The sequence below is a fragment of the Podarcis melisellensis genome, assembly GCF_964234715.1.
Source record: "Podarcis melisellensis genome assembly, chromosome: 3".
Classification (NCBI taxonomy): domain Eukaryota; kingdom Metazoa; phylum Chordata; class Lepidosauria; order Squamata; family Lacertidae; genus Podarcis; species Podarcis melisellensis.
Genome location: NC_138530.1, coordinates 92,204,067 through 92,226,997, shown reverse-complemented (window position 1 = coordinate 92,226,997; position 22,931 = coordinate 92,204,067). Strand labels below are relative to the sequence as shown.

Genomic DNA, 22,931 nt, shown 5'->3' with positions numbered 1-22,931 from the left:
TCCTCCTCCTATTGTGGGCGCGGCCTTTGAATCTCGGAATAGGATTTTTCGTTTCCATCTGCGCCCTCGCCAGAAATCATTAAAAACAAAACCTAGCTCTCGGGGGGAGGGGTAGATACACTACTACTGCACTACTATCAGTACAACAACTACCACTAGTAATAAGAGTGAGGGGGAAAGGGGTGTGAGTGTGCGTGAGAGGAATAACAAGAATACCTTTTTGCAATCCGCGCGCGCCATGCAAGCGGAGAAGCAGGCGCCCAGGGCGCGCCGCCTTTCCCTCCATCTCTCCTCCCACTGGGCGTTTTCCTCCCCTCGCTCCAGGGCGGCGGAAGCAGGAGGGAGACGAGCAGGCGGCGGGGGCTGCTGCATCAACAGCATCTTTTGGGGGGGGCGGAGGAAAGGGGGCATCGCCATGGGGCCGGAGTCGCTGCTGCTGGACGTGGCCAACTGGAGCACGATCCTGGTTTGCGGGGTGCTCAAGGTGCCGCAGGGAGCCGCCTTGCTGGCTGCCAAGTCCGCCCGGGGAGTCAGCCTGGAAAGTTTGGTGCTGGAGCTGAGTGGGCAAGTAAAGGGATCTTTTTAAGTTCTGGGCTTCGTTTTTCTCTTGGCTTTCGGAAGAGGGAGAACTCCCGTTTCTTTCTTGAGAGTTTCCGGGCGCTAAAGCATGCGAGGTCTTTCCCAACTTAGTGTTGGGAGGGGGAAAGCACTCTGAACACGCCCAGAGGCAAGGCACTCCCTGTTATGTTTTCATTTCCTGAGCTGCTTTCAACTCAAGTTGGCATAGGTCGGGTTCCCGGGCGGGTGTCGCCTTCAGGCGCTGTCTGCTCTCAGGATTACTCAGCTGCATTCTTGCATTTCACGGGGTGAGACTAGATGACCGTTGGGGAACCCTTCCAACTCCAGATGATTCAAAAGTTCCAGGGCTGAGCCCGTTTTTGAAAACGGAAGAGAAATGTGAGCCTTGGCTCGTTTTCAAGAGACGTAAACATAGCTTTAATTTGTATGATGGCCCCCAAACTTTTCTTTTCCCTTCTTTGGGCAACTTTGAAAAAATAAATAAATGAAGTAACAAGTAGTATCGTTGAGCATGTGCCCATTTCATTCCCTGTATCGCAGACTGGCTCCAGGTAGCCTCTTCTATATCGGTTGAGCTCCCTGGAGCAGAAGGTGTGGTTTTCCCACAAGCCCTAATGTATTTTGTTTTACGTACAGGATTTAAAATATGTAGTCTGTTTTATAAATCTCTTCTTTTAAGGTTGGGTGGGTACTTCTAAGGTTGTTTTGCACAGAATAGTCACCTTATTCCAGTGCTGTGGACTTTACAACCACAGTCATGCTAATAAAACACAGAAAGCAGAAACAGCAATAATAAATCATTAGCTGTGTGTGTGTACACACTGTACCTATTAACCACATGCAAAACATTCTTCTTCTCAAAGAATTCTGGGCCCTGTAGTTTTAAGGGTTGCTGGGAAATAGAACTCTGAAGGTTGGACTACAGTGCCCAGAATTCTTTGAGGGAACGAATGTGCTTTAAAGGTATAGCTTGTACCACGCAGCCCTTCTGTGCTCCAGTGAAGTTGTGCTTCGTAACCCACAGATATTACTAGGTTTATTCATGCCCTGGGTTATTAAGGGCTAAGTCATGTCTTGCCCTCTGTAACTGACCCCTATCAGAGGTGGATTTAGGAGATCACGAGCGGTTAAGGTGCAAAGTGAAATTGTACCTTTCCCTTTCAGCTTCCTCGTATGCCTGCGGTATATGAGTTACTACAATTATCCTCTGCCGACGTATATAGAATATCCTATCATCATTGTGCAAGGTAATACATTGCTCCTACCCACCAATATTGCAGCATCATTTGTTTCTCTCGCTCACGATCAAGGTTTTCGTTTGTTGTGTTTCAGATGTCATTCTTTTGCTATTTGTTCTGCATTACGGTGGCAAAATGAAGCATGCTTTGCCTTACACAGCCATGTATCCTTTTAACTATCTGTTTGCTCATTTCCATTTACAGTATATAGCATTTCTGCTGGTTCTTTTTGTATTCCATCTTCTTGAATGAAGCAACTGTTTTCCAGCACACATTCCTGATCTCATGTGCACATTTTCCAGGATCTTATTCAGGTGTTTTCTGGTGGGTTAAGGTGCAGCATTTGCAATTGATTCACTGTAATGGAATATAAGGACTTTGTGGGAAAAGTTCAGGTCCAGCATGAATAGCCTTTCTTTTAACTCCTGGGATTCTTTTATTTTTAGCTTATGTGCTGTGCTTATAATTAAAATCAAAACTCTGTACCAGGGTAGAGCAACCTGTATACATTGCACATAAGAATATTTTCATAATTTACTTATTTTGCATAATTTATTGTAAGGGACAAGGGGTAATTAAACCTCATCGCCTCAAATGAGCACCCTGTCCAAATTCCCCTCTGGGTTCTGGCATGATGAAGCATTGTCTATCTTTTACAGCATGATCTCCATCCTTTTTGGGCCTATGGACACATTTGGAATTTTGAGTGTGTTTTGGGGACCAGTGCAAAATGGCTGCCTGGGAGGTGTAGCTTACAAGATGGCTGCCTGAGAGTGGTGTATCCAATCACAAAATTTACAGCCTTGGGGCTAGAAACCCTTTGTGGTGATTTTTACAGGCTACCTTTGCAATTTAGTAATTCCTTAATTGGCTTTTAATTCATTCCTTAAGCTACCTTGAGAAGACAGGGTGTAAATGCATTTAACCCAGTGAACTACCAAGTGTCCACCTGATTGCCATCATCCTTATGCAACTTAACCTCAAAATTAGATTTGTGGCAGGATGGTACATGCTAACCCTGCAGAAATGGATAGTGGACCTGGCTATGGTAAGTAGTTGGAAGGAACGTGCCTATTGCCTGGTTTGCACAATACGGTAAGCCAAACTTTGGCTCACCCAGATTGCGTGAACGCGCAGGCTTCCAGAGGAAAGCTTACAGCCACTTTTGACTTTTTAAATCCTGTACCACACTGAGCTAAACCAGCTTGGTTAAGCTCTTTCCTTGCTAACCACAAGCTGAATAATAAACAGTGGCTACAGCTCATGGTTAGCAAGGAAAGAGCTGGAACATAAGCCCAGGTTCGCATGACACACTAAGCCAAAGCATGGCACAGCTCAGTGTGGCAGGAAGTAAAAAGAACAGGGAGGGGCAAAGTAGCTTTGAATTTCTTGCTGCCAGCCCACAAGCTTCTCATGGGCCAGTCGAGTCATAAGCTTGGCATGCATCTCATGCTCAGCAAAGTCTCTTTTGTTTAATGCAGTGTTTCCCAAACTTGGGTCTCCAGCTGTTTTTGGACTACAACTCCCATCATCCCTAGCTAGCAAGACCAGTGGTCGGGGATGATGGGAATTGTAGTCTAAAAACAGACCCCAAATTTGGGAAACAATTGTTGAATGGTTCCAGTTCTTGGTGTAAAGTTTTCATGTGTACTGTGGGAAGGTGGTGGATTGGAAAGCCAGAACCCAGTGACCTGGCTGTTGAATGCCCCTCCCCCCCTTTCACCTGGATTAAGATATACCGTATTTTTCCGTCTATAAGACGTCCCCATGTATAAGATGCCGCCTATTTTGGGGGACTCAAAAATACACAGTCCATCCTCAGCAATATCCGTATATAAGATGTCCCTTAATTTTTGACATTATTTTTTAGGGAAAAAACCTAGTCTTATACATGGGAAAATATGGTATATTATAAAACATTTATGCATTGCTGCAGTGTTTCTTACTCCTGAAAATCACTCATAGGCTCATTCTCCTGCTGCTTATGGAAAACGAGGAGGAGCTTAAACTATGACAAGTGAAACCTTTGCTGAGCCAAGCCATTTTAACAAATTCTTTATTCCATTTCTTGCCTCTACGAGTGTTGAAAGAGCCATTCAGATTGCAGCTGGATTTCCTAAATTACATTTTTTTTATTTTAAATAAAGAGAGCTGAATCTGTACTACTATAAAGTTATAGGTAGACTTCACAAGATTGGAGAGGGGCTGAGATTGACTATGTTTGTATTTTAAATGTTTGGGATTAAGCAAAATATGCACTCCTGGGTTTGCAATCCTAGCCCCATTTACCTGGGAGTTAGCACTACCAAATTCAGTACAACTTACTTCTGAGTGGATGTGGTTGTGATTGAGCTGTCAAGTCTTCAGAAGTTTAGAGTAGATTTAAATCTCAGCTCAGTTAAAACTCTCCAAAGCATTTGATTTATCCTGAATTGGGGCAGTTTTCCACCACCCACAGTACTTCCCACTCTATCTCTTTTCCTTCCCTGCAGAACTTAAGCACTGTAATCAGCGCTGCAAGTAAACTTGTGCAGCTTCAATATCTTTGGCGGACGAGAGATTCCGGGCAAGTGAGTGCCACGACTTGGAGTCTAGCCACATATACCTGTGCAAGTAAGCAGCTTCTCAAACTTTTAGCTTTGTTTACTAAATACAAATAAAGCAAGCATGCTTAAATTTGATGGCTCTCTAGAGCCGCCAGCATCAGAACATTTTCTAATGCAAATTACCCTGTGCAAACTCCCACTTTAGTCCCTCCTCCCCGAAAAAACACATCCTTGTTTTGATGGGAGCTGCTCATGCCTGAAATAGAAATTGCCTCCAAAAATTGTGTACCGGTAATACAAACTTCTGAGTTTCCTGCTCAAAGGAATTCCAGGGGAAATTAAAAGTTTGTCGGCCTAATAACATTTTGGAGATGGTTCCCTATAATACAGAGGGAAAATGAATGGAAATTGTGGGTGCCATCTGTACTGTGAGTGCTGTCTGTCTTTCACCTGCACTGGAAATTCTGCTGGGAGTGGTGTAGAAACTACACACAGTGAACAAAGTTGACTTAAATGGGCTGGATTTGCTTGCAATTTTAACTTGAAACCAAATTTTGAATTGCACGTGGAAGGAGAAACATCAGAGGAATGTAGAATTATCAGCGAAACATCTTGCGTAGGGGGTAAACTGAGCCATTTCACTTATCTTGGGGAAACCACAGGTTTCAAAAGGCCAGTATATTTGCTTGACGTCTCTCCCTTTTTGCCTGTTTAAAGTGTGCTAATATGCTCTCTTTCAATTGCAGCCAGAATATTTACAACAGTAATGACCACAAAGGATGTCACAGGTAATATTGTAATGCCGGATGATTTGTGTGTGTGGCAATTTGTTTTGCTGAGAACAATAAAATAAGGGGCCCTTAACTGGTCAGCAAATACACTGACACATTTGCATCAATAGCAGTAGTGCAGATGGTTTTATGCTACCTGGTTACATAATTGGGGGAGCTCAGAACAGAAAAGGCTGTCATTGGACCAACTTTTTTTGATGGTGAGAGAGGCATACTTTTCAGCCAATGGACTTAATCACTCTGAATAGAGAGGAAGCAAAGTTTGCCCAGCGGACAGAACATTGGCTACAAACATTGGGTCTGTTTGCAGCTGTCATTAGCACCTGAGATTCACTTTCCATATTTTTGTTTCACTGGCATATAGTTCAGCAAAGACAATTTTTTGGGTGGTGGGATACAGAATCTTGCAAATATCTGGTTTATGCTGTATCTCTTTAGGGGGAAATGCTTGAATTGTTTTGGACAAGTCAGTCTCTTTGGACCTGTTCTTTGCATTTTAAACGAAAGAATTAGAAGCATCTACTGTGGGAATTTGACTTAAAATCCTCTGCATATAAATTCTGCAATTCAAGAGATTGATTTATTTCACTTTCAATATTGATATTGACAAAGCAGGTGGAAATGTGCATTCCAGTCAATCTGCCACTTTACAGGTGTGGATGGCAACCATGTGCTTTGCACCCAGCAGTGCATATCACAACCAGCACTGCGCATTATGTTGCGGTTAAGGGGATCTGTAGACAGAAACCGCCTTCCGTGTTAATTTTGCCTTGTGGGATGCATGCAAATTAACACGGTTGTCAGGTATTTCAGTAGCTACTGTGAGGTCAGCTTGGCATAGCTGTGATTATACCTGGAAGTTTCTCTTAGCTTCTGGGCTCAAATATTGGCCTCTTAAAACCTTAAAGCGGGGGTAGTTAACCTGCAGACCTATGTTGCTGAATTAAAACCCGCATCAATCCCAGCCTGTATGGCCCGTGGTCAGGGTAATGACGGGAGTCGTAATTCAGCAGCTTCTGGAAGGCCATGTATTAGCCACACCTGCCCTTAAATGCTTTGGGACCAGGCTATAGGAAAGACTACAATTTCCCAGGATTGAAGAATTAGCATTCAAAGCCTTGCGCTCTGGTCCGCAAGTAAAAGTGGTTAGGTTAGCATCAAGGACAGGGCCTTCTCCATGGTGGCTCTTTATTACTGGAATGCCCTCTATAGGGAAAATTGTATGGCACAGAGCTTTAAGAAAATGCTTTGGGGCTTTTAAAATTTTTGTGCGTGTTGTTGTTGTTTTTAGAACTGTTATCTGTAACTGTTTTTAATACTGACAGTTTTTACTGCTTTAAATTGTAGAATGTTAATGTTGTCTTCTATTGATCGATCGTAAGCTGTATCGAGAGTGTGTATCCTATGAGAGACTAAATAGAAATATAGTAAATTAAGTTACATACAGTAAAATGGAGAAAAACAAAGCAGTTTTTAACTAAACATTTTCCCCCTCCCACAGTTCTGGTCCGTTTCATAGTCATGATGGCTCTGAATATATGGGTCACAGCAACTATACTGCACTACAGGAAGCCAGCAAAGAAGAGTGATTAAGATGATGTTCTGTCTATTTTAAGTGGCCTGGACCAAAAGGAAGAATGAAACCAATATATGAGACGGTAAATTAGGACCAAAGTTATCACCAAGCTTCAGTAAACCAGCAATCCATTTAATGGGAAACTGCTGATGTTTCACACACTAAAGGAAGTTGCCACTATGAATTCATTAAAGTTTTGATGTTTGTTGGCATGCATACACTTTGATGTATTTTACAAGAAAATTTTAATGGATTGCCAAATGTGTGCCCATATACAATTATTGAAATACTAAAGCAACTTATGCCTCTCACTCTCCCATCAAATATCTGTTGCCCAACTTAAATGCAGCTGTGGTGTCCCTTTTTGTCAAATTCTAGTTACGTATGATACAAGCGTTGTTCCAGGGTATGAGGTTGTAGCACCCTTAAATGTATTAGTTGCTCTTGTATCAGCCCCTTACCATAAAACTTAATTTCATAGCCGAAGCTTATGTTTCTGAGGTTACAGTGTGCTCTTTCTCACACACAACTGGAGTCTTAACTCCTCTACTTGCTCAGTAAACCTATTGCTGCTGCCTGCTGTGTAGTAAGTTGGTTCTCAAGTTTCATGGACTGCAATAATAGTTTATAAAAGCTAAGTTTCTTTGGATTGGGGTCTTATTTTTTTACACATCCAACTTCCTATTGGTTAGCTGGTTCTCAATATCTAATGGGTGCCTGTAAAAGAAACAACAGCCTAAATATAAATGCTTTAAGCATTTCCAAAATAACTGCAAGAATGGGTTTGTTTCGGTTGAAATACACATTAAACTCCAGGAGTAGAAACCCCCATTATAAACTTGCCTGAGCTGGGAAAAACAGCTGCTTAGGCTGGCTACCTAAGATTCAGTGGCATTTTTGAATGACAGTTGAAAAAGAGCAGCAATGCTTTGTCACAGTTCAGAAAACATAAATATACAATCCTTTATTTTGAAAGGCACTTTTGGAAATGCTTCCAAATATGTGAAAGCAAGCAGCCATTCTCTGCTTCCCTGTGGAGCAAGGAAAAGGCAAAAATGGTGTTTGAGCTGAATCTGTAGAATGAGAATCTATACGCCTTTTTGAGCAATCCAAGCCATAGAAACCTTGTATGATTAGAACCTATTTTAAGTCAATAAAAGCTTTATATTAAACACAATGCTTCTTACATTGTTTAAATCTATGCTTGGGGAAAATAAACCTCCTATGGCTTTATCTGCTGTAGCAGTTGTACATTACCGAGGAATGAGTAACATCAATTTAGTCTTAGCACCAAGGTAAAGGTACCCGATTGTTAGGTCCAGTCGCAGACGACTCTGGGGTTGCACGCTCATCTCGCTCTGTGGGCCGATGAAGCTGGCGTTTGTCCACAGACAGCTTCCGGGTCATGTGGCCAGCATGACTAAGCCACTTCTGGCAAACCAGAGCAGCGCACGGAAACACCGTTTACCTTCCCGCTGGAGTGGTACCTATTTTATCTACTTGCACTTTGACGTGCTTTTGAACTGCTAGATGGGCAGGAGCTGGGACCGAACAATGGGAGCTCACCCCGTCGTGGGGATTCGAATGGCCTAACTTCCAATCAGCAAGGCCTAGGCTCTGTGGTTTAGGCCACAGCGCCACCTGCATCCCTTAGCACCAAGGTAAAAGACAGTATTTCAAGGTGTCATTCCTTGGCAAAATGCCCTGCACTGCGTTATGGGGTAAATACTACCTAGGAACTCTTATTGTGTGGAAAGCTTTACAGTGTTTAACATTAAAAGAGAAGACTTACTATAAGCTGGTGTGTGGATGGGGGCTGTTGCCAAGTAGTGTAAATTAAAGAACCGAAGCAATCATAAAACCAATGCATGCTTGCAAGATCCAGTCCAAAATGCATACATTATCAATGACTTGTCAATTTGCCTCAAAGGGTTTCTCCAGTTGTACTGGCAGGGAATCCTCCTGGATTGGTGTAGCAAACAAGCCACTCTAGATATTAATTCAGAATTCCCAACTCTCATCAATCCTAGCTAGCATGGCCAATGGGGATGATATGAGTTGGGAGTCCAGCAATATTTGGAGCTGGTCATTCTTGTTCTGAAGATACTTCAGTACCTCATGCCACATTTCCAGCTAGTTCAAGTGCAAAACCTAGCAGTGCCAATGCTTACTCCCTTGAACCAGGTACAATGTGGAAGTTGCGTCTTAAGCAGCAGCCTGTTCTCAGAACAGTGGGATACAGAAAACTACAAGTTAGGAGCATATGTGGCTGTTATCAACTGCATGACAAACTACCTTTTAGTTTGGAGAAAACCAAGCAGAGGGGGACACAAGTGGCATATGAAATTATGCATTGTGTGAAGAAGGCAGACAAATGAGTTGGCAGACTTCCTGTGGCTACTGGATGATGGGCCTTGGGTAGCAGGGGCTCTTAAGGAAGGTATTGCCAGATACCTTCCTATATGAACATCAATCTATTTCTGCCAAACTTGCAGGGAAATTTCCAACGACTTGCTCAATTTGTGGCTTTTTCTCCAGAACTATCAAACAGATACTGCATCTCTAAACCAGGAATGGGAAATCTCTGGCCTGGGTGGCTTCACCTTAACCAATGAAGTCTTTAAACATTTGGAAAATCCAATGGTCTTTCTTTTAAAAAATGCATCCATTCAGGGGACCATAGGCAGCTTTGGGAAATTAGATTTAAGAATATGGTCCCACTGCTAGAGTCTGAGACTGATTTCCAACTACCATCTTCTGCCAAGAGGGAGCTGGTCCTGGGCCCACCCATTTTCCTTACCTAAGAGTGAGTCCCTTTGAATTAATCAGATCCAAAGCGTGATGGTGGCAAAGGATGGTCTACATAGGCAAGAGACAAACAGAACAATCCTGCCAATATTTACTAAGACCAAAGCTCCATTGTACTCAACAGGGTTTACTTCCAACAAAATATGCACCAGAATTGTTGTCCAATGCTGTTTTAGGGAACTGATTTGAACTCTTGCTCATGAGGAAATAGGACATGGCCTCCCCTTCTCACCACCACCACCCTTTCCTCAGTGGTCAAATTTGATAGCTGTCCCTTTAACCTTTGGATGTCCCATTATCTTCTGACAGATTGGCTTATACAAACACAAGTCCTGAATGTACCTGCTATTCTTCTGCCAAGCTTCAGTGCTTATGCTATTCTCTGGAAAGGACGTGAATTAATGCTTCACTCTCCTTTTAATCAGGCACAGAACATCATCTGGTCTTTCAAAAGGTGTTACACAAAGCTACTTTTAAACACAGAACATTTTGTCCAGCATTGGTTAGCTGATTCCAAGAACTGTTAAAAATGAATTTCCCTATAAATGTATGTAAGCAACATTTTGTCCTTCAGAATTCTAAAATAACATTTCTATGCAAGATGTTTCACTTGCATACTTCAATTTATAAAAATCAACTTACCAACATCAGGAATTATTTAGTCTTACTCAAATAGTTTATTTAAAAATATATATATATATTTCTTCCAATTCAGAACTTCCCACAAATAACAATTTTATATAAAATATGTATGCCTTCAGTGAATGGAAACAATTTTTATTGTATACATGTTTTAAAAATAAGTTTTGTATGCAAAATATGCATTTTTAAAAATATGCTATACTCTCACTATTCAAAACAAGCAGGTAAAATGATAAACTCCTGCTGTGCCATTGGGGCTTAAAGATAACTGAAATGATAAAGGTATATTTTAAATTATGGGATGCACAGCTTCTCATACCTAGTGTGTGTATAAACAGTATAACTGAATATATGGTTGGTGAGTCACAGGGGTTTAGTGGAAAGATGTACTTATAGGCCCATGCCAGTGGATCTTCTTTCCATGTGTGACTCAGTAAAACAAATTCTTACTTATTTCAAGGGGGTTTGAATGAGAGAAGATCCCAGTTTGTAGTGACCTCAAACTTACTGCATTCTACTGCACAAGCCCTCCTGAAGCAACTGAAAACTAAAGGGGAGTGGGGTCCTGTTTGGTGAAATGTACCTTATGGGTGTCTATTGGGTGGAAATCCAATTTTTTGGGTTGAGATGTTAAATAAATCTTGGTTCTCTCCTTTCAAATATCTACTAAGGAAAACAACCTAGTGAAATGTCTCATTTCCTTCATTCAAATGTTAATTCTGTATTTCATTAGCACTAGCACACAACATATATATGCAAATATATGTAAACATATGAAAAAAAAGAGAGAGAGACCAAGGAGGAGGCTACAATAGTTCTTTTTTCTTTTCCTTTTTTTTTACTGCCATCATGTTTTAACATTATAGCATACTGTAGTTGTATAAAACATGCATTTTTCTGGATAAATTATGGACACGGCATTAAAAATCTCACATAAATTATATTTTGTACAAAATCAAATTTTTTTATTAAAAAAAATCTGATTAAGTGCCTCTAAGGCCCTTTCCTCACATATGTTCTCAAAAACACACAACTGAAATTATTTTCCTATTCCAAATGCTATGTGCTAAGAGAACAGGATTCAAGAAGTTTAAAATACATCTACAGTATGTTTCAATCGTTAAGGATTGGTGACAGTCCTTAGATATTGTGTGGTGAAAATGTAAAAATAGATAGTATGCAAAAAACAAACAAAGGCAGAACGATGTTTTGCAGCACTTAGTAAGGGTGATATAAAACCAATGACTAATACTGAGGTTTGTACAAAGGGTGGATGGGAAGTTATGCCTAAGCATGAAAGCTATATATTAGTTCTAATACTACCAGATCATTGTTTTTGAAACCATTACTCAACTGACCCCTCCCTCCCCTCCCCTCCCTATTAAGATATACATTCAGAATAGACTGACATTGATATAAACTATTATATTGTAAACATAGTGCACTATATTGTTCTGCCACAAAGCAAAATTGCATCCTAAGAGCTGGCAAACCTCTGCATCCTTTATCTCTCTTAAATATCTAGAATGGGCACAGACTTTAAGGAAATGACATTAATTTAAGGCATTCAAGACTGGTAAAAGAGGACTGCCCATTAAGTAGTAACTGGATATATACTTGGAAGTTATTATTATATGTCGCTGCTGAACACAGACATGCAGCCTTTGATATACAGATAATGAATGGCAAAATTCAACAGTATGGCTTTATACATGTGCATAGTTGCAACTGCAGGTAATGGTATATGAATAATATGTATAAAAAATAAAGTGGAAAGTTTTTTTTTAACCCTCTTGCAGCATTACAGTACAATATACATATTTACACACCAAAACACATACACACACAGTATAATGGTCACTTCTTTAAGATGCTGTCTTCATCAGTGTGTCAGACCCTCCTTATCGCCCTTTTTTCTGGCAAAATTGCTGGTTGTATTTCTCTATAAAAAAAAACTGACCAAGAGATGGGTTCACCACGTTTCCCCACTCCTTTTATTCCTCTTGTGACATGTAGTGCGAGTCTTTCCCAGAAAGAATTTGTAGAACAGAATCTGAGAGTATCCTTGTACTATTCACCAACCATTCCTAACTTGCTCAGTCATCCAGAGGGATTACATTAAAAAAATAACACAGGAATTATTAGTATGTTGTATTGCAGCAAAACACACACACACCTCTGTAAACGTCTTATCTATTTATACTTGAACTGTCTTTCAGAAACACCTATATATATATATTTGTAACCCCAGGAATATGATGGTTCAGTCTTATCGACTCCAATAGTGATAGTATTCATAGGAGGCAGTTAGCTGAAAAAGAATAAAAAATGGATCTGGTCAGTAAAATCTAGAAAACATATTTGAAAACAGTGAAATTAATTCTATGGCCTGCAGGCTCCCAAACAAGATCCAAGCCCAAAAGCAGCATTGGGAAATTGCTGGACCTCCCACCAGCCTGGGACAGCCTAACAAGTCAAGAGTGTCTTCCAACCTGCTTTGAAATCGTTTGATAGGACATCTGTTTGATCTCCTGTTCCCTTCCTGTCTTAGAAGAAGGATGAATAGTCTTTGTTTCTTTCTTCCCTTTAAACAAACAGCAGTGGGCACCAGGCAAAATAAGTTTTCCAAACAGCTCAAGGGCAGCAGGCATACACAGCCCTCCTCTTCCTGGTTTTAAGGTGATTTTGACCACCATTACCCCCTTAAAGGGTTCAAGACGAGACTTCTGTATCTCTTAGTTTTGAGCCCCATTTTGCTTCCAATGTGAATGCAGCTGCTGAGTTGTGGGGAGGGTGTGTCTTTTTTGCTTTTAGCAGTTCCTATTTTTGTATTTAAAAAACTACTAAAGTAAAGAAAAATACAGGTATTTCACCAAAAAGAAACTCTGGGTTGAAAGTCTTCTTGGCTGACCAGGGTGGAGGAGTGTTCCAACATCCTCCTCAGGGATGGCCATATTTGCTTTGGGGAAACAGTTTCCAACATGGGTGCTCCAATGCAAAGCAACTTAGAGAGCAATCCTATAGCGAGATCTGCTGGGATGAGTGTGGGTATCCAACTGAGCCAGGAGGTTCTGGATGAAGCCAAGGTATGCCAGCTTAACTTCTTCATATGCATCTTGGTCAGAAATAAGTTAGCGTATGTCTCTCTTCTTGGCTCAGCTGGGACCCAGCCAGCTAAGCCAAGTCTGGTTGACCGGAAAACAGGTGTAAACCCTGAAATTGGGGGGGGGGGGTGTTGTCCCATGGGCATATAGCAGCAGGACCAGAGAGGGGGTACTTTGGCTGGAGAGTTTTATGATCAAAGCATAGCTTTGATCTCAAGAATTGCACGCACATCCTGGAGTATGTCATGTGGTGCTTTCCCCTCCTAAGAGTGGATTAGTGGTATTGATCTTAGAAGCCACATGATCTTAGAAGCCAGCATAGGTTTGGCCAGCAAAAAGGGTGATGCAACCCAAACAGTATTTTAAAGGCTTGTTTTCCCTCTGTAAGGCTTGGGGCAGCTTGGCCAGCACTTTACGCTACCTTAACTCACGCTGGGGCTTGCTCTACGCTTGCTCTATGCTAGCTTCTTGTACCGAGGTTTGGTCCCTTCTATCACGAATGAGCTGTTATAAAAATAAAAATGGCACACCGATGCAAAAAAAGCATATCAAGTTCTCACGGCACTACCAAAGAATGCAATACGTATGCAAGTCATCAGCTAAAATAAAAGCTGCACCACACTTCAAAACATATATATGTTGCTGCCCACATTTGAGCCTGGAGCAACATATAAAAAACTTAAACATACATTTTTTTAAATAAAAAACTATTTTTGCAGAAAGTTAGTAATACACAGTTGAAGAGCATCTTACAACACAGATGGCCATGTGGGTTTTGAGAACTACATTTTCAAAATACTTCAGAAGTTAGATGCATGCATCGTTGAATATTTTTTGCATTTGTCGTAAAATTGCTTTTGGGAGTTTTTAAGCTGGCACACTTTGACTGCTGAGAGAAATCCAAACAGCATGCTTTGTTTTAAGAAAGCCAATCCATTCTCCTACAGATAGTCACCCATTTACCTCTTCAGAACAAACACATCGTTATCATCATCGCTATCATCAAGATCGTTATCGTTCCCAGCATCATCAATATTAAAATCAATATCAAAATCAATATCATCAAATGACCAATCCCAGTCTCTACATGCCACATCAATTAATCTGTAAAATGAGGTTTTAAAGTTTATGAGCCACAGTCCACTAAAAACAATTCTTAATATGGCAATTAGTGCAACTTTCTCCTGATCCAGTAATGGTGACATATTGGCTGCAGTCTAGAATCCATATACACCATTCCTGTGTGCTTTCTTAGCCCTGTCTCATCAATAAAGAATATGCAACTAACAAAGCATAGCTTTGATCTCAAGGATTGCACACACATCCTGGAGTATGTCATGTGGTGCTTTCCCCTCCTAAGAGTGGATTAGTAGTATTCTGTTTTTTTTTTTATAAAAATTTTTATTAAGATTTTTTACAAATACATATTTAACAAACAAAATAGGTTTCATAACATCTTTTCATTCTATTGCGGACTCCCTCACGTCTCCCGCTTCCACTCTCATCATTAAAAACGAATTTTTCCAAGCAAATTATCATCTTGTTTATACTCTTAAGTGCAATGTTTAGGTTAAACTCAAATAAAAAATTATAATTTAATGGTAGACAGTTATTTCTGCTCTGGCTTCCTTGTTAGGATTCAACCAAATTACAATACTTTTGTAAATAAATCTTAAATTTCTTCCAGTCTTCTTCAACCCTCTCCTCTCCCAGGTCGCGGATTCTGCCAGTCATCTCGGCCAGTTGCATATAGTCCATCAGCTGCATCTGCCATTCTTCCAGTGTTGGTAGATCTTGGGTTTTCCAGCTCTTAGCAATAAGTATCCTTGCCGCCGTTGTAGCGTACATAAAAAATGTTCTATCCTTCTTTAACACGTTCTGGCCGACCATGCCCAGAAGGAAGGCCTCTGGTTTCTTGGTGAAGGTATACTTAAATACCTTTTTTAACTCATTATATATCATTTCCCAAAAGGCCTTCACTTTAGGGCAGGTCCACCAGAGGTGAAAGAATGTTCCTTCATTTTCCTTACATTTCCAACATTTGTTATCAGACGAATGGTGTATTTTAGCCAATTTCACTGGGGTCATGTACCATCTATATATCATTTTCATTACATTTTCCTTCAGAGCATTACATGCTGTGAAGTTCAGCCCGGTAGTCCATAACCTTTCCCAGTCCTCAAACATAATGTTGTGCCCAATATCCTGGGCCCACTTTATCATAGCCGATTTAACCAATTCGTCTTGTGTGTTCCATTTCAGCAGCAAGTTATACATTTTTGAAAGTACCTTGGTCTTAGGTTCTAGCAGTTCTGTCTCCAGTTTCGATTTCTCCACCTGGAATCCTAACTTTTTATCAATCTTAAACACTTCCTTAATCTGAGCATAGTGTAACCAGTCTCGCACTTTATCTTTCATTTTCTCTAAACTCTGCAGTTTCCAATTGTCTCCATCCCTTTCTAGTATTTCCCAATATTTTGGCCAATTGGCCTCCATATTGGGTCTTTTTCGGGCCTTGGCCTCCAAAGGTGACAGCCACCTCGGTGTTTTGTTTTCTAATAAGTCTTTGTATCTTGTCCAGACATTAAATATTGCTTTTCTGACAATATGGTTCTTAAAGACCTTGTTGATCTTAACCTTGTCATACCATAAATATGCATGCCATCCAAATGCATTGTTAAAACCTTCCAAATCCAGCACATCCGTGTCCTCCAGAAGTAGCCAGTCTTTTAGCCAGCAGAAAGCTGCGGCTTCATAGTACAACTTTAAGTAGTATTCTGACACAATGTTACAATTGGGTGAACAATATTCACCTTAAAACCTGGGCTTTAAGTAAAAACTATGGGCCCTGATCAAGAAAGCCAGACTTAAAACACACACACAATGGATTTATGAGCTCCACGGATTGTAGCTAACTTTATCTAGACTGGATTACAGCAGCTCTTGTACATTTTATATTTGGCATTTCAATAGCCTTTTTGACATGAATATTCCTCATAAAGCTGAAATGTTATGTTATACAGTATAGGGCACAGCTGACAAACAAGGCTGAGCATGAAATGCACAAACACTGCATTTCATGCCATTCTAACAAAGCAATATTTATTTATCATTAAATGACTTTTTATTTTTCTGCAAATCAATGCTGTAATGAAATATGGAATAAAAGATAAAATAGCAGTGTAAACCAATACAAAATCATTTAAATGTTAAGGAAGTGCCTGTTATTGTTTACATCAATTTATTTCCCATACTCCACAAGAAGCTAAATTAATTGTGGGCGAAGTAATAAAATGCTGCCAGGATGTCGTGCTTTAGAGACCATCAAAGAAAAAACTAAAATTGTCTTATGTGAAGTGTCCAGTGTAGTAATCTAAAAAGCAAAAAGGGAAAACCAAGGATATTAACAATTTCCCACATGCCACTTTTTACCTGGTAGGAAAATCTTTCTTTTCGCTCGGTGGGGAGAGCTGGATTGGTTTAATTGGCCGTCTTAATGATTGGTTTGGCTGTATTTTCATGGAAGTTCTTGGTGATGATCGTGCAAACGGATCTGGTGCTGGAGCCTTTTTGGGAATCTTTTTCCCTAGGCGGCTCACCCATTTCTTCTGTTCCACTGTGGAACTGGCTAACAGTAGTAGATTCTTTGCAGTTGAAATATCATAATTTACTGAAACACATTAAAATCAGCAAAATCAGAATACATACATATGTACTTAAGATCCTCAACTCCCCTGCTGAAATCAGGAGACTCAACTTTGGCTTAACTCTAAAAAGATGAAAAGCTTTGTTGAGCAGTGGTCAAATGAGCGGACAGAGCTAAAGTTCCATCTAGAACAAGTCTAAACACATAGGGCACCTTGTTTGATTCCTTGAAGACAAGGTTTTAAAGCCAAGGGGCACAGAAGTCATGTTAGCATTTATCCATGTATTCAGAACATCACAACACACCCTTTTCTCTCAATTATATTTCAGAAGCAAAAGGCTTTGAGTTGTGAAAGACAAAACAGTTCAAAATTACAGAGAAACTTGGTTTATACACAATGCTAAGCCAGTTTAGTAAGATAATTTAATAAGAATAAGAATAACCATGATTCCTTTGATCTTCTGAACCCTCCCTAGCCACTTACTATGATTTGTTTAGTATCAACAAATCATAACCTGAGCTCATGGTTTGTTGTTCATTTACAAACCTTGATCTGTTTTAACTATGGTTTCAGTGTTAGGTGAAAACCTAGCACTCTTCTTTAGACCATGGTTTTTTGGTCTTCTCACCCTGGTTGCTCACTAAGTTGCAAAAGACACGAGACAAGAACAACTAGAAAACAAACTGAACTTTGAAGAAACAAGCCATGGTTTGTATGCTCATCTGTGATTTGTTAAATAGACCATAGCTTAGAGTTGTATGTGAACCAGGTCACAAACCATCCACACATCCCAAATGCATAAAGCTGACTAAACTCACTTTTATAAGCAAGCTTGTTAGCATTTCACAAGACAGAAGAGTTGCATCTGACTTTTCTAACAAACCAATCCATTTTATACTATAGTCTTGGTAGGTACCTTTGCAAGGTGCAATAATCTCTTCCTTTTTATCCATGTGATCCTTATGACATTTAATGTGGCAGCGGCGGCATTCCAAAGCAGCAGGAGGCTTGAACATATGCCATAATGGCTTCATACATGCCTCACAATTTGTTGGGAAATGATAGAGTGTTGGTATAAATTCATGGCCTTTGTGGCAAATATAGTTTGACTTCTCCCCTGCAGAATCCACAGGAAATTCTTGCTCCTTTTTGCTTTCCCCTTCATTATCATACAGGATCTGGAATAAAAAATGGAAAGAACTGTATCAGTAATACTTGGTACACATGAGCCATGTTTTACAAAGGGGAAAAAAATTGTTTGCACTGCAGCACAAACAAAGACAGCAAAAAACAATGAAAAAGAAAGTGAAATGATGTCAGATGGGCAACACAGTTTGAAGCATCCCGTCTATTATCCACATGGTGGATGTGATGGGCTGGATGCAGAGTGTTCCTTCCGCAAACAGGAGGGCTGCCTCTACAAGAAGAAGGGACTGAGATCCAGCAGAAGCTCTCACTGGAGGGAGGCATGCTGTGTTCTGGAAGGTCCCTAACCCTCCAGAGCAGCATTTCAAGGAGGGCAGGGAACAAGGACGACTGGGTGAAAATCACCTCCCTGATCCTCTCTTCCATTAAAGCATCCTGTTGAGGTAGACATACTCCCCTTTCCAACTTGGGAGCTCACCTGAACCAGCCCAGAGATACATAAACGGGAATGACATTAATTACAGAAAGGAGCCTCTTGTGGGGCACTCTGATCTCCACCCATTTAGTAATACAAGACTTAACTTTTCTGCCATCCAACTCCACAGTTGAAGAAAAATAGCAACTCCCAGTCCCTTTATTTCGTTACACTTCAGAATATATTTCAAGTGAAACCATACCATGTCAGGTGTATTCAGACTATTTAAGGAATGCATGATATCTTCTACTACCCTCTCCCCCCTTTGTTGTTCATAATTTTTAAAAGGCATACCTGGAATATCCTAGGAATATCTTTGGCATCTGCTCTGTATACATCTGTTTGTGTGACAGGCCGAACATGGAATAATTTGCTGTAGAAGCACACATGCAGAAAGTCAACGGAAATGTAAGTGAGATAGGAAACAGTAATGTAAACAATACTAATCTATGGAAGTCTATGGAAGCTCTCCCTGCAGTAGAGTTCAGTTTGGACATGAAATAATAATTTAAAATTAAGATGCACCCGTGTTAATAATACAGTATTTTAAAGACTTAGTAGTACAAATGCTACAATCAGTACATTTTTTTAAACTGGCAAACAAATATTACTCCAAGTAATATTTAAACTCATTGCCTATGTATTCTTTAAACAAACAGCAATCAAGTCAAAATAAGAAGAAATGGATGTCATACTGTATGTGTGCCCTCTTTAATTAGAACAAAGGATCGGTTAAGTCTTGACCATTACAAATTTACATAATAAACCTCTGTGATTAGATGGCATGAGGACAGAATTTTATTAATTATTTCTTCATTATAATTATTAAAAAGTCTGGCCTGGCCCACCTTTCTATCATCTGACAGTAAAATGATGTCAGGTGGCCCATTTTTCCTTTGTAGTTATTCAAATTGCAATACAAAGCAAAAAGCAAATCAGGCAGGGCTTGAAGTTTCTGCCCATCAGCTGATAGGCAGTGACCAAGCCCTGCTTTGGACAGGGGTCAGTTGTGCCATGGGGAACTCTACCATGCAGCCAAGGACCTCTGTAAACCAGCCAACCCTTGTAGGCCTGCTCTATTGCCAATCACTTGACCAGCAGCTACAGGAAGCCTTCCTTGTCAATGAACAACTAGGAGGGCACTTTAAGGGGCAATCTTTGGGAGAAATTATCTCATGGGCCAAACTGGGACCCTTGGGGTCTAATTAGGCCCATAGGTATAAAACATTACAAAAAATCAGGGAGGAAAGAATTTTAAAAGCACAGCAAAAGCTATGCAATAACCCATAGGAAAGATCCTGTAAAATAGAAGCAAAAAAATAGTGTCACAAAACAATACTTACTCTATGTCCAACACCATGTAAGGATTTGATTGTTCTTTCTCTTGTTCATTGTGATAGAATAGTATTTTCTTGCTGCTCACAATTATATACTGTTTTTTAAATAAAAAAAAATATGTAAGTAAACACACAGGTTGGGCAACAAATTTTTACTTTGATATACACATGCCATATTTTTCCCATGACAATACTTTCATAGGATTAAACCACATCACAAAACAAATTACTTAAAAAGTTTGATAACTTGCCCAAAGTCATCTAACCCTTTAAATGCATTGTTACGATTTATACTGCAATAGTCACATCAAAAACAATGGACAAAACATCATCAAAACTAAATAAGCAAAAGAACAAACTCTTTAAGATATGATGCTGCAAGCATGATAAAAGCTCAACTAAGTTACAGAAACAAAATCCCAATGTACTAAAGCGTCTAGTCTGAGTCAAGTCGTTCATTAGCTTTAAGATTGTAATTGGATTTCATGCTGATGGATAGCCAAAATGTGCATATACAACCCTTCCTCTCTCAACCCACACCCAAATCTGTAGGGGCATCTACTATATACTAGTGTATGCCTAGTATATAGTACATACCCCAGTGGAAATTTGTCTTATTGTGAATTTCTGTTTGAGGATCCAGGTGGAAAACATTCTAGAGTGGGGTGACACCTCCTACTGGAGGGATCTGGCAGGGTCCTCTCAAGCCTTTTGTCTCTTTTCTGGGGACGACGACACAGAAGGCCATCCAGTCCAACCCCCTGCAATGCAGGGATCTCAAGAGGTAGTCCCCCATCCAATTTGAAACCATACCGCACCCTGCTTAGCTCTGCAAATGTGCTTGCAGTTTTATTGCTACAACACCAGGAGCGGGATAACTCCTCGAGACCAAATCAAATATTGGGCCACTCAACTCACAGGAAGAACATGGGCAACTGAAACGTAAAGAACATAAAGCTAAACTGACAGAAGAAAATACAGAACTACCCCTCCCCCGCCCCAAAGCGACAGGTGATGTCTGAAGATGGGAAAGGAAGCAATCGGGGGGGGGGAGGCTAGATGAAGAGGTACTCACCTCAGCAGATGCAACCACAGCCATAGGGAACCAGTCAGCCTTGGAGGAACTAGAGTCAGACAGATGTCCACAGAGCAACCACCAAGGCATGGAGGCACAGACACAGGACAGGCCACTATTAAGTCAGCCTCTCCTCACAGGCCCAACAAAAAAGAGAGGGGCAGCCACAGTTGTGCGCCAAAGCCCAAAGGCTGTCTGAAGAGGCATGGGGGTCTACTCACACCAATGAAGCTGGGGCTGCATGCTCAAGCCCTCACATGGGCTACAAGAAAGCAACGGGAAGGGTGGGGAGCAATGCAGGCAGGTCCCACTGGATGCTTCTTGTACACACACACCCCGCCATCAAAGGAAGCTGGACAAGCCACAGCAATGGCTGTGCTCAAGATTAAAAGATGATTGCATTTATAAGGCTCTTTGTAGGATGTGCCTGGAGCTCTAGCAGTCACCAAGGCCCCCAAACAAAAAGTCCCCACTGAGACTGGGGGTGGGGAGACACTGGGAAGGGAACACACAGACTCAACTGAGCAGACTGAAAGAGGGATGAGTCCTCTCCCTGGTGAAGAGGCTAAAGACTTGAGGGGATCCTGCACATTCCTTCCAGTAGGAGGTGTAAGCTCACTCTGGGAATGTCTTCCACCTGGATCTGGCAAATTCCCATTTTCCCTGCTGCTCCTACTTCTAACACTTAAAAGAAAACTATCCACTAAGGAGGAGATATGGGAAGATAAGCAGCCAATGACCCATCTTCCACTGTGTGTGTGATTCCTATCCCACTCAGCTTTCTCTTCCTGTTGGTAGAAAAGCCTTCAAAATCCTCAAAAGAAAGTGCTCTTGCATCCCAGACAGGCTCATAATCAATCTCTAGAAAAGCAGCAATGTATCAAAAACTGTAGCGCTCTGTTTTCACGTGCTGAACAGAGCATTAAAATAACTGCATACCACGCCCCAAGCAACAGCTCTAAGAATTGCATGCATTTCTTACCTTTCTAACCCATCCATATTTTTTTGTATTGTTTCGGGCAGGCAATGATAGCCAGCCCTCTAGCCGTGACTCTGAAAAGTATTAAAGTGAGCAAACATCAAAACAATTAATACTGAATAGGTATTGTGCTACTTTTTAAAGTCATGTCAAGTTAAGAAAGATGTTTTCTTGAAAGCTGTGTCATCTGCAAGCAAATACCATATTTCAAAACAGCTGAAATTTAGAAGCAAACACGAGCAAAGCTCTAGTCATAAAATTGTGTCACCACACATTCCAATTAGTAAATGTTTTATGTTCCACAGCAGAAACATATCTAAAGCATTTATTACTATTTAAGGAAATGTCTGTGCCATCCATTCTGATTCCTTTTGGAAAACATTAACAAAGCACACACAGCAAATTCTCCTATTTCTAAACCTCCAGAGTATTAAACACAGAAGTTGTACAATGTACTCAAGGGTTCCTGCTCTCGGTGCAGAATTTGGACCCTCTGTACTGCCTTAAACAGCTTCCCTTGTGTAAAGAAATTCTGTTGCTTTAGACTGTTTTTTCATGAGTATTATGTAATGCATTCTTTTATTTATATTGTAATGTATGTTGCAATGTGTTTGTTAGGGAGACAGCAGATGAAGAAGACTGTGGAAGAAGAAATGACCTGAAAGGGAGGCAGAGTGGCTTGAAGGTGGAGGTAGCCAAATCACATGGCTTAGGCAAAAGAGATGAGGGAGGCAAGTCAGTATCCAACCCACTAGATTTCACAAAATAGAATGCGAATGTTTGCAAAACTTCTAGCAAGAACAAAAGTTTGAAGTATATTGATGCATAGGGAAAACAAAGATTAACAAAATATGTTTTGTATTGTAGTCTTTACACTGAGACATGCTTTGTTTAACTTTTGGTGGAAAGTCCTTTGAAAAATATACAAGGTTCCCCCTCATTTTCAGTTCCCCTTCCTATAAAATCTAATGTGCTTCCACTGTCAATA

The 22,931-nt window shown here is 40.5% G+C and overlaps 3 protein-coding genes and 1 long non-coding RNA gene across 10 annotated transcripts in view; 2 read left to right on the top strand and 2 right to left on the bottom strand.

Annotated features, from left to right (window-relative positions):
- LOC309367261 (uncharacterized protein) overlaps nt 1-557 on the bottom strand; it is a 125,449-nt gene extending 124,892 nt beyond the window's left edge. The window contains exon 1 of the mRNA XM_081906675.1: nt 217-557. Coding sequence (XP_081762801.1) covers nt 217-286 — 70 coding nt within the window. The 5' untranslated portion in view covers nt 287-557. The remainder of the gene's footprint in view (nt 1-216) is intronic.
- Nucleotides 1-22,931, top strand: part of LOC309367344 — a 217,812-nt gene that overhangs the window by 131,769 nt on the left and 63,112 nt on the right. The gene's annotated exons all lie outside the window — the stretch shown is intronic.
- Nucleotides 318-7,907, top strand: SLC66A3 (solute carrier family 66 member 3). 2 transcript variants are annotated; one of them, XR_014166947.1, is made up of 8 exons: nt 318-564; nt 1,744-1,826; nt 1,912-1,981; nt 2,808-2,865; nt 4,310-4,430; nt 5,110-5,151; nt 6,656-7,167; nt 7,232-7,907. XR_014166947.1 is itself a non-coding variant. In XM_081906576.1 (7 exons), exons 1-7 carry the CDS (start codon nt 416-418, stop codon nt 6,745-6,747), a joined length of 615 nt encoding a protein of 204 aa, XP_081762702.1. In that variant the 5' UTR covers nt 318-415; the 3' UTR covers nt 6,748-7,907. The 2 variants fall into 2 exon arrangements, 1 of the variants encoding a protein (XP_081762702.1); XM_081906576.1 differs by having other exon boundaries at nt 6,656-7,907.
- Nucleotides 12,157-22,931, bottom strand: part of ROCK2 (Rho associated coiled-coil containing protein kinase 2) — a 53,603-nt gene continuing 42,828 nt past the window's right edge. For 4 of the 6 annotated variants that reach the window (XM_081905958.1, XM_081905962.1, XM_081905959.1 and 1 more), the window contains 7 exons: nt 21,947-22,017; nt 19,896-19,984; nt 18,847-18,925; nt 17,848-18,109; nt 16,717-16,954; nt 14,248-14,388; nt 12,157-12,491 (listed from right to left, as the gene is read on the bottom strand). In XM_081905958.1, the coding sequence (XP_081762084.1) occupies nt 12,488-12,491; nt 14,248-14,388; nt 16,717-16,954; nt 17,848-18,109; nt 18,847-18,925; nt 19,896-19,984; nt 21,947-22,017 (884 nt within the window). In that variant the 3' untranslated portion in view covers nt 12,157-12,487. Of the gene's footprint in view, nt 12,492-13,705; nt 13,789-14,247; nt 14,389-16,716; nt 16,955-17,847; nt 18,110-18,846; nt 18,926-19,895; nt 19,985-21,946; nt 22,018-22,931 lie in introns of all 6 variants that reach the window. The other 2 variants (XM_081905960.1, XM_081905961.1) reach the window with 2 other exon arrangements.

Bases quoted from the DNA above. Each gene is read 5' to 3' on its own strand.
- SLC66A3 (XM_081906576.1), top strand. From the start codon at position 416: ATGGGGCCGGAGTCGCTGCTGCTGGACGTGGCCAACTGGAGCACGATC. The intron at 565-1,743 runs GCAAGTAAAGGG...TTTCCCTTTCAG, and splicing joins TTGGTGCTGGAGCTGAGTGG to CTTCCTCGTATGCCTGCGGT. The intron at 1,982-2,807 runs GTATCCTTTTAA...CCTCAAAATTAG, and splicing joins GCTTTGCCTTACACAGCCAT to ATTTGTGGCAGGATGGTACA.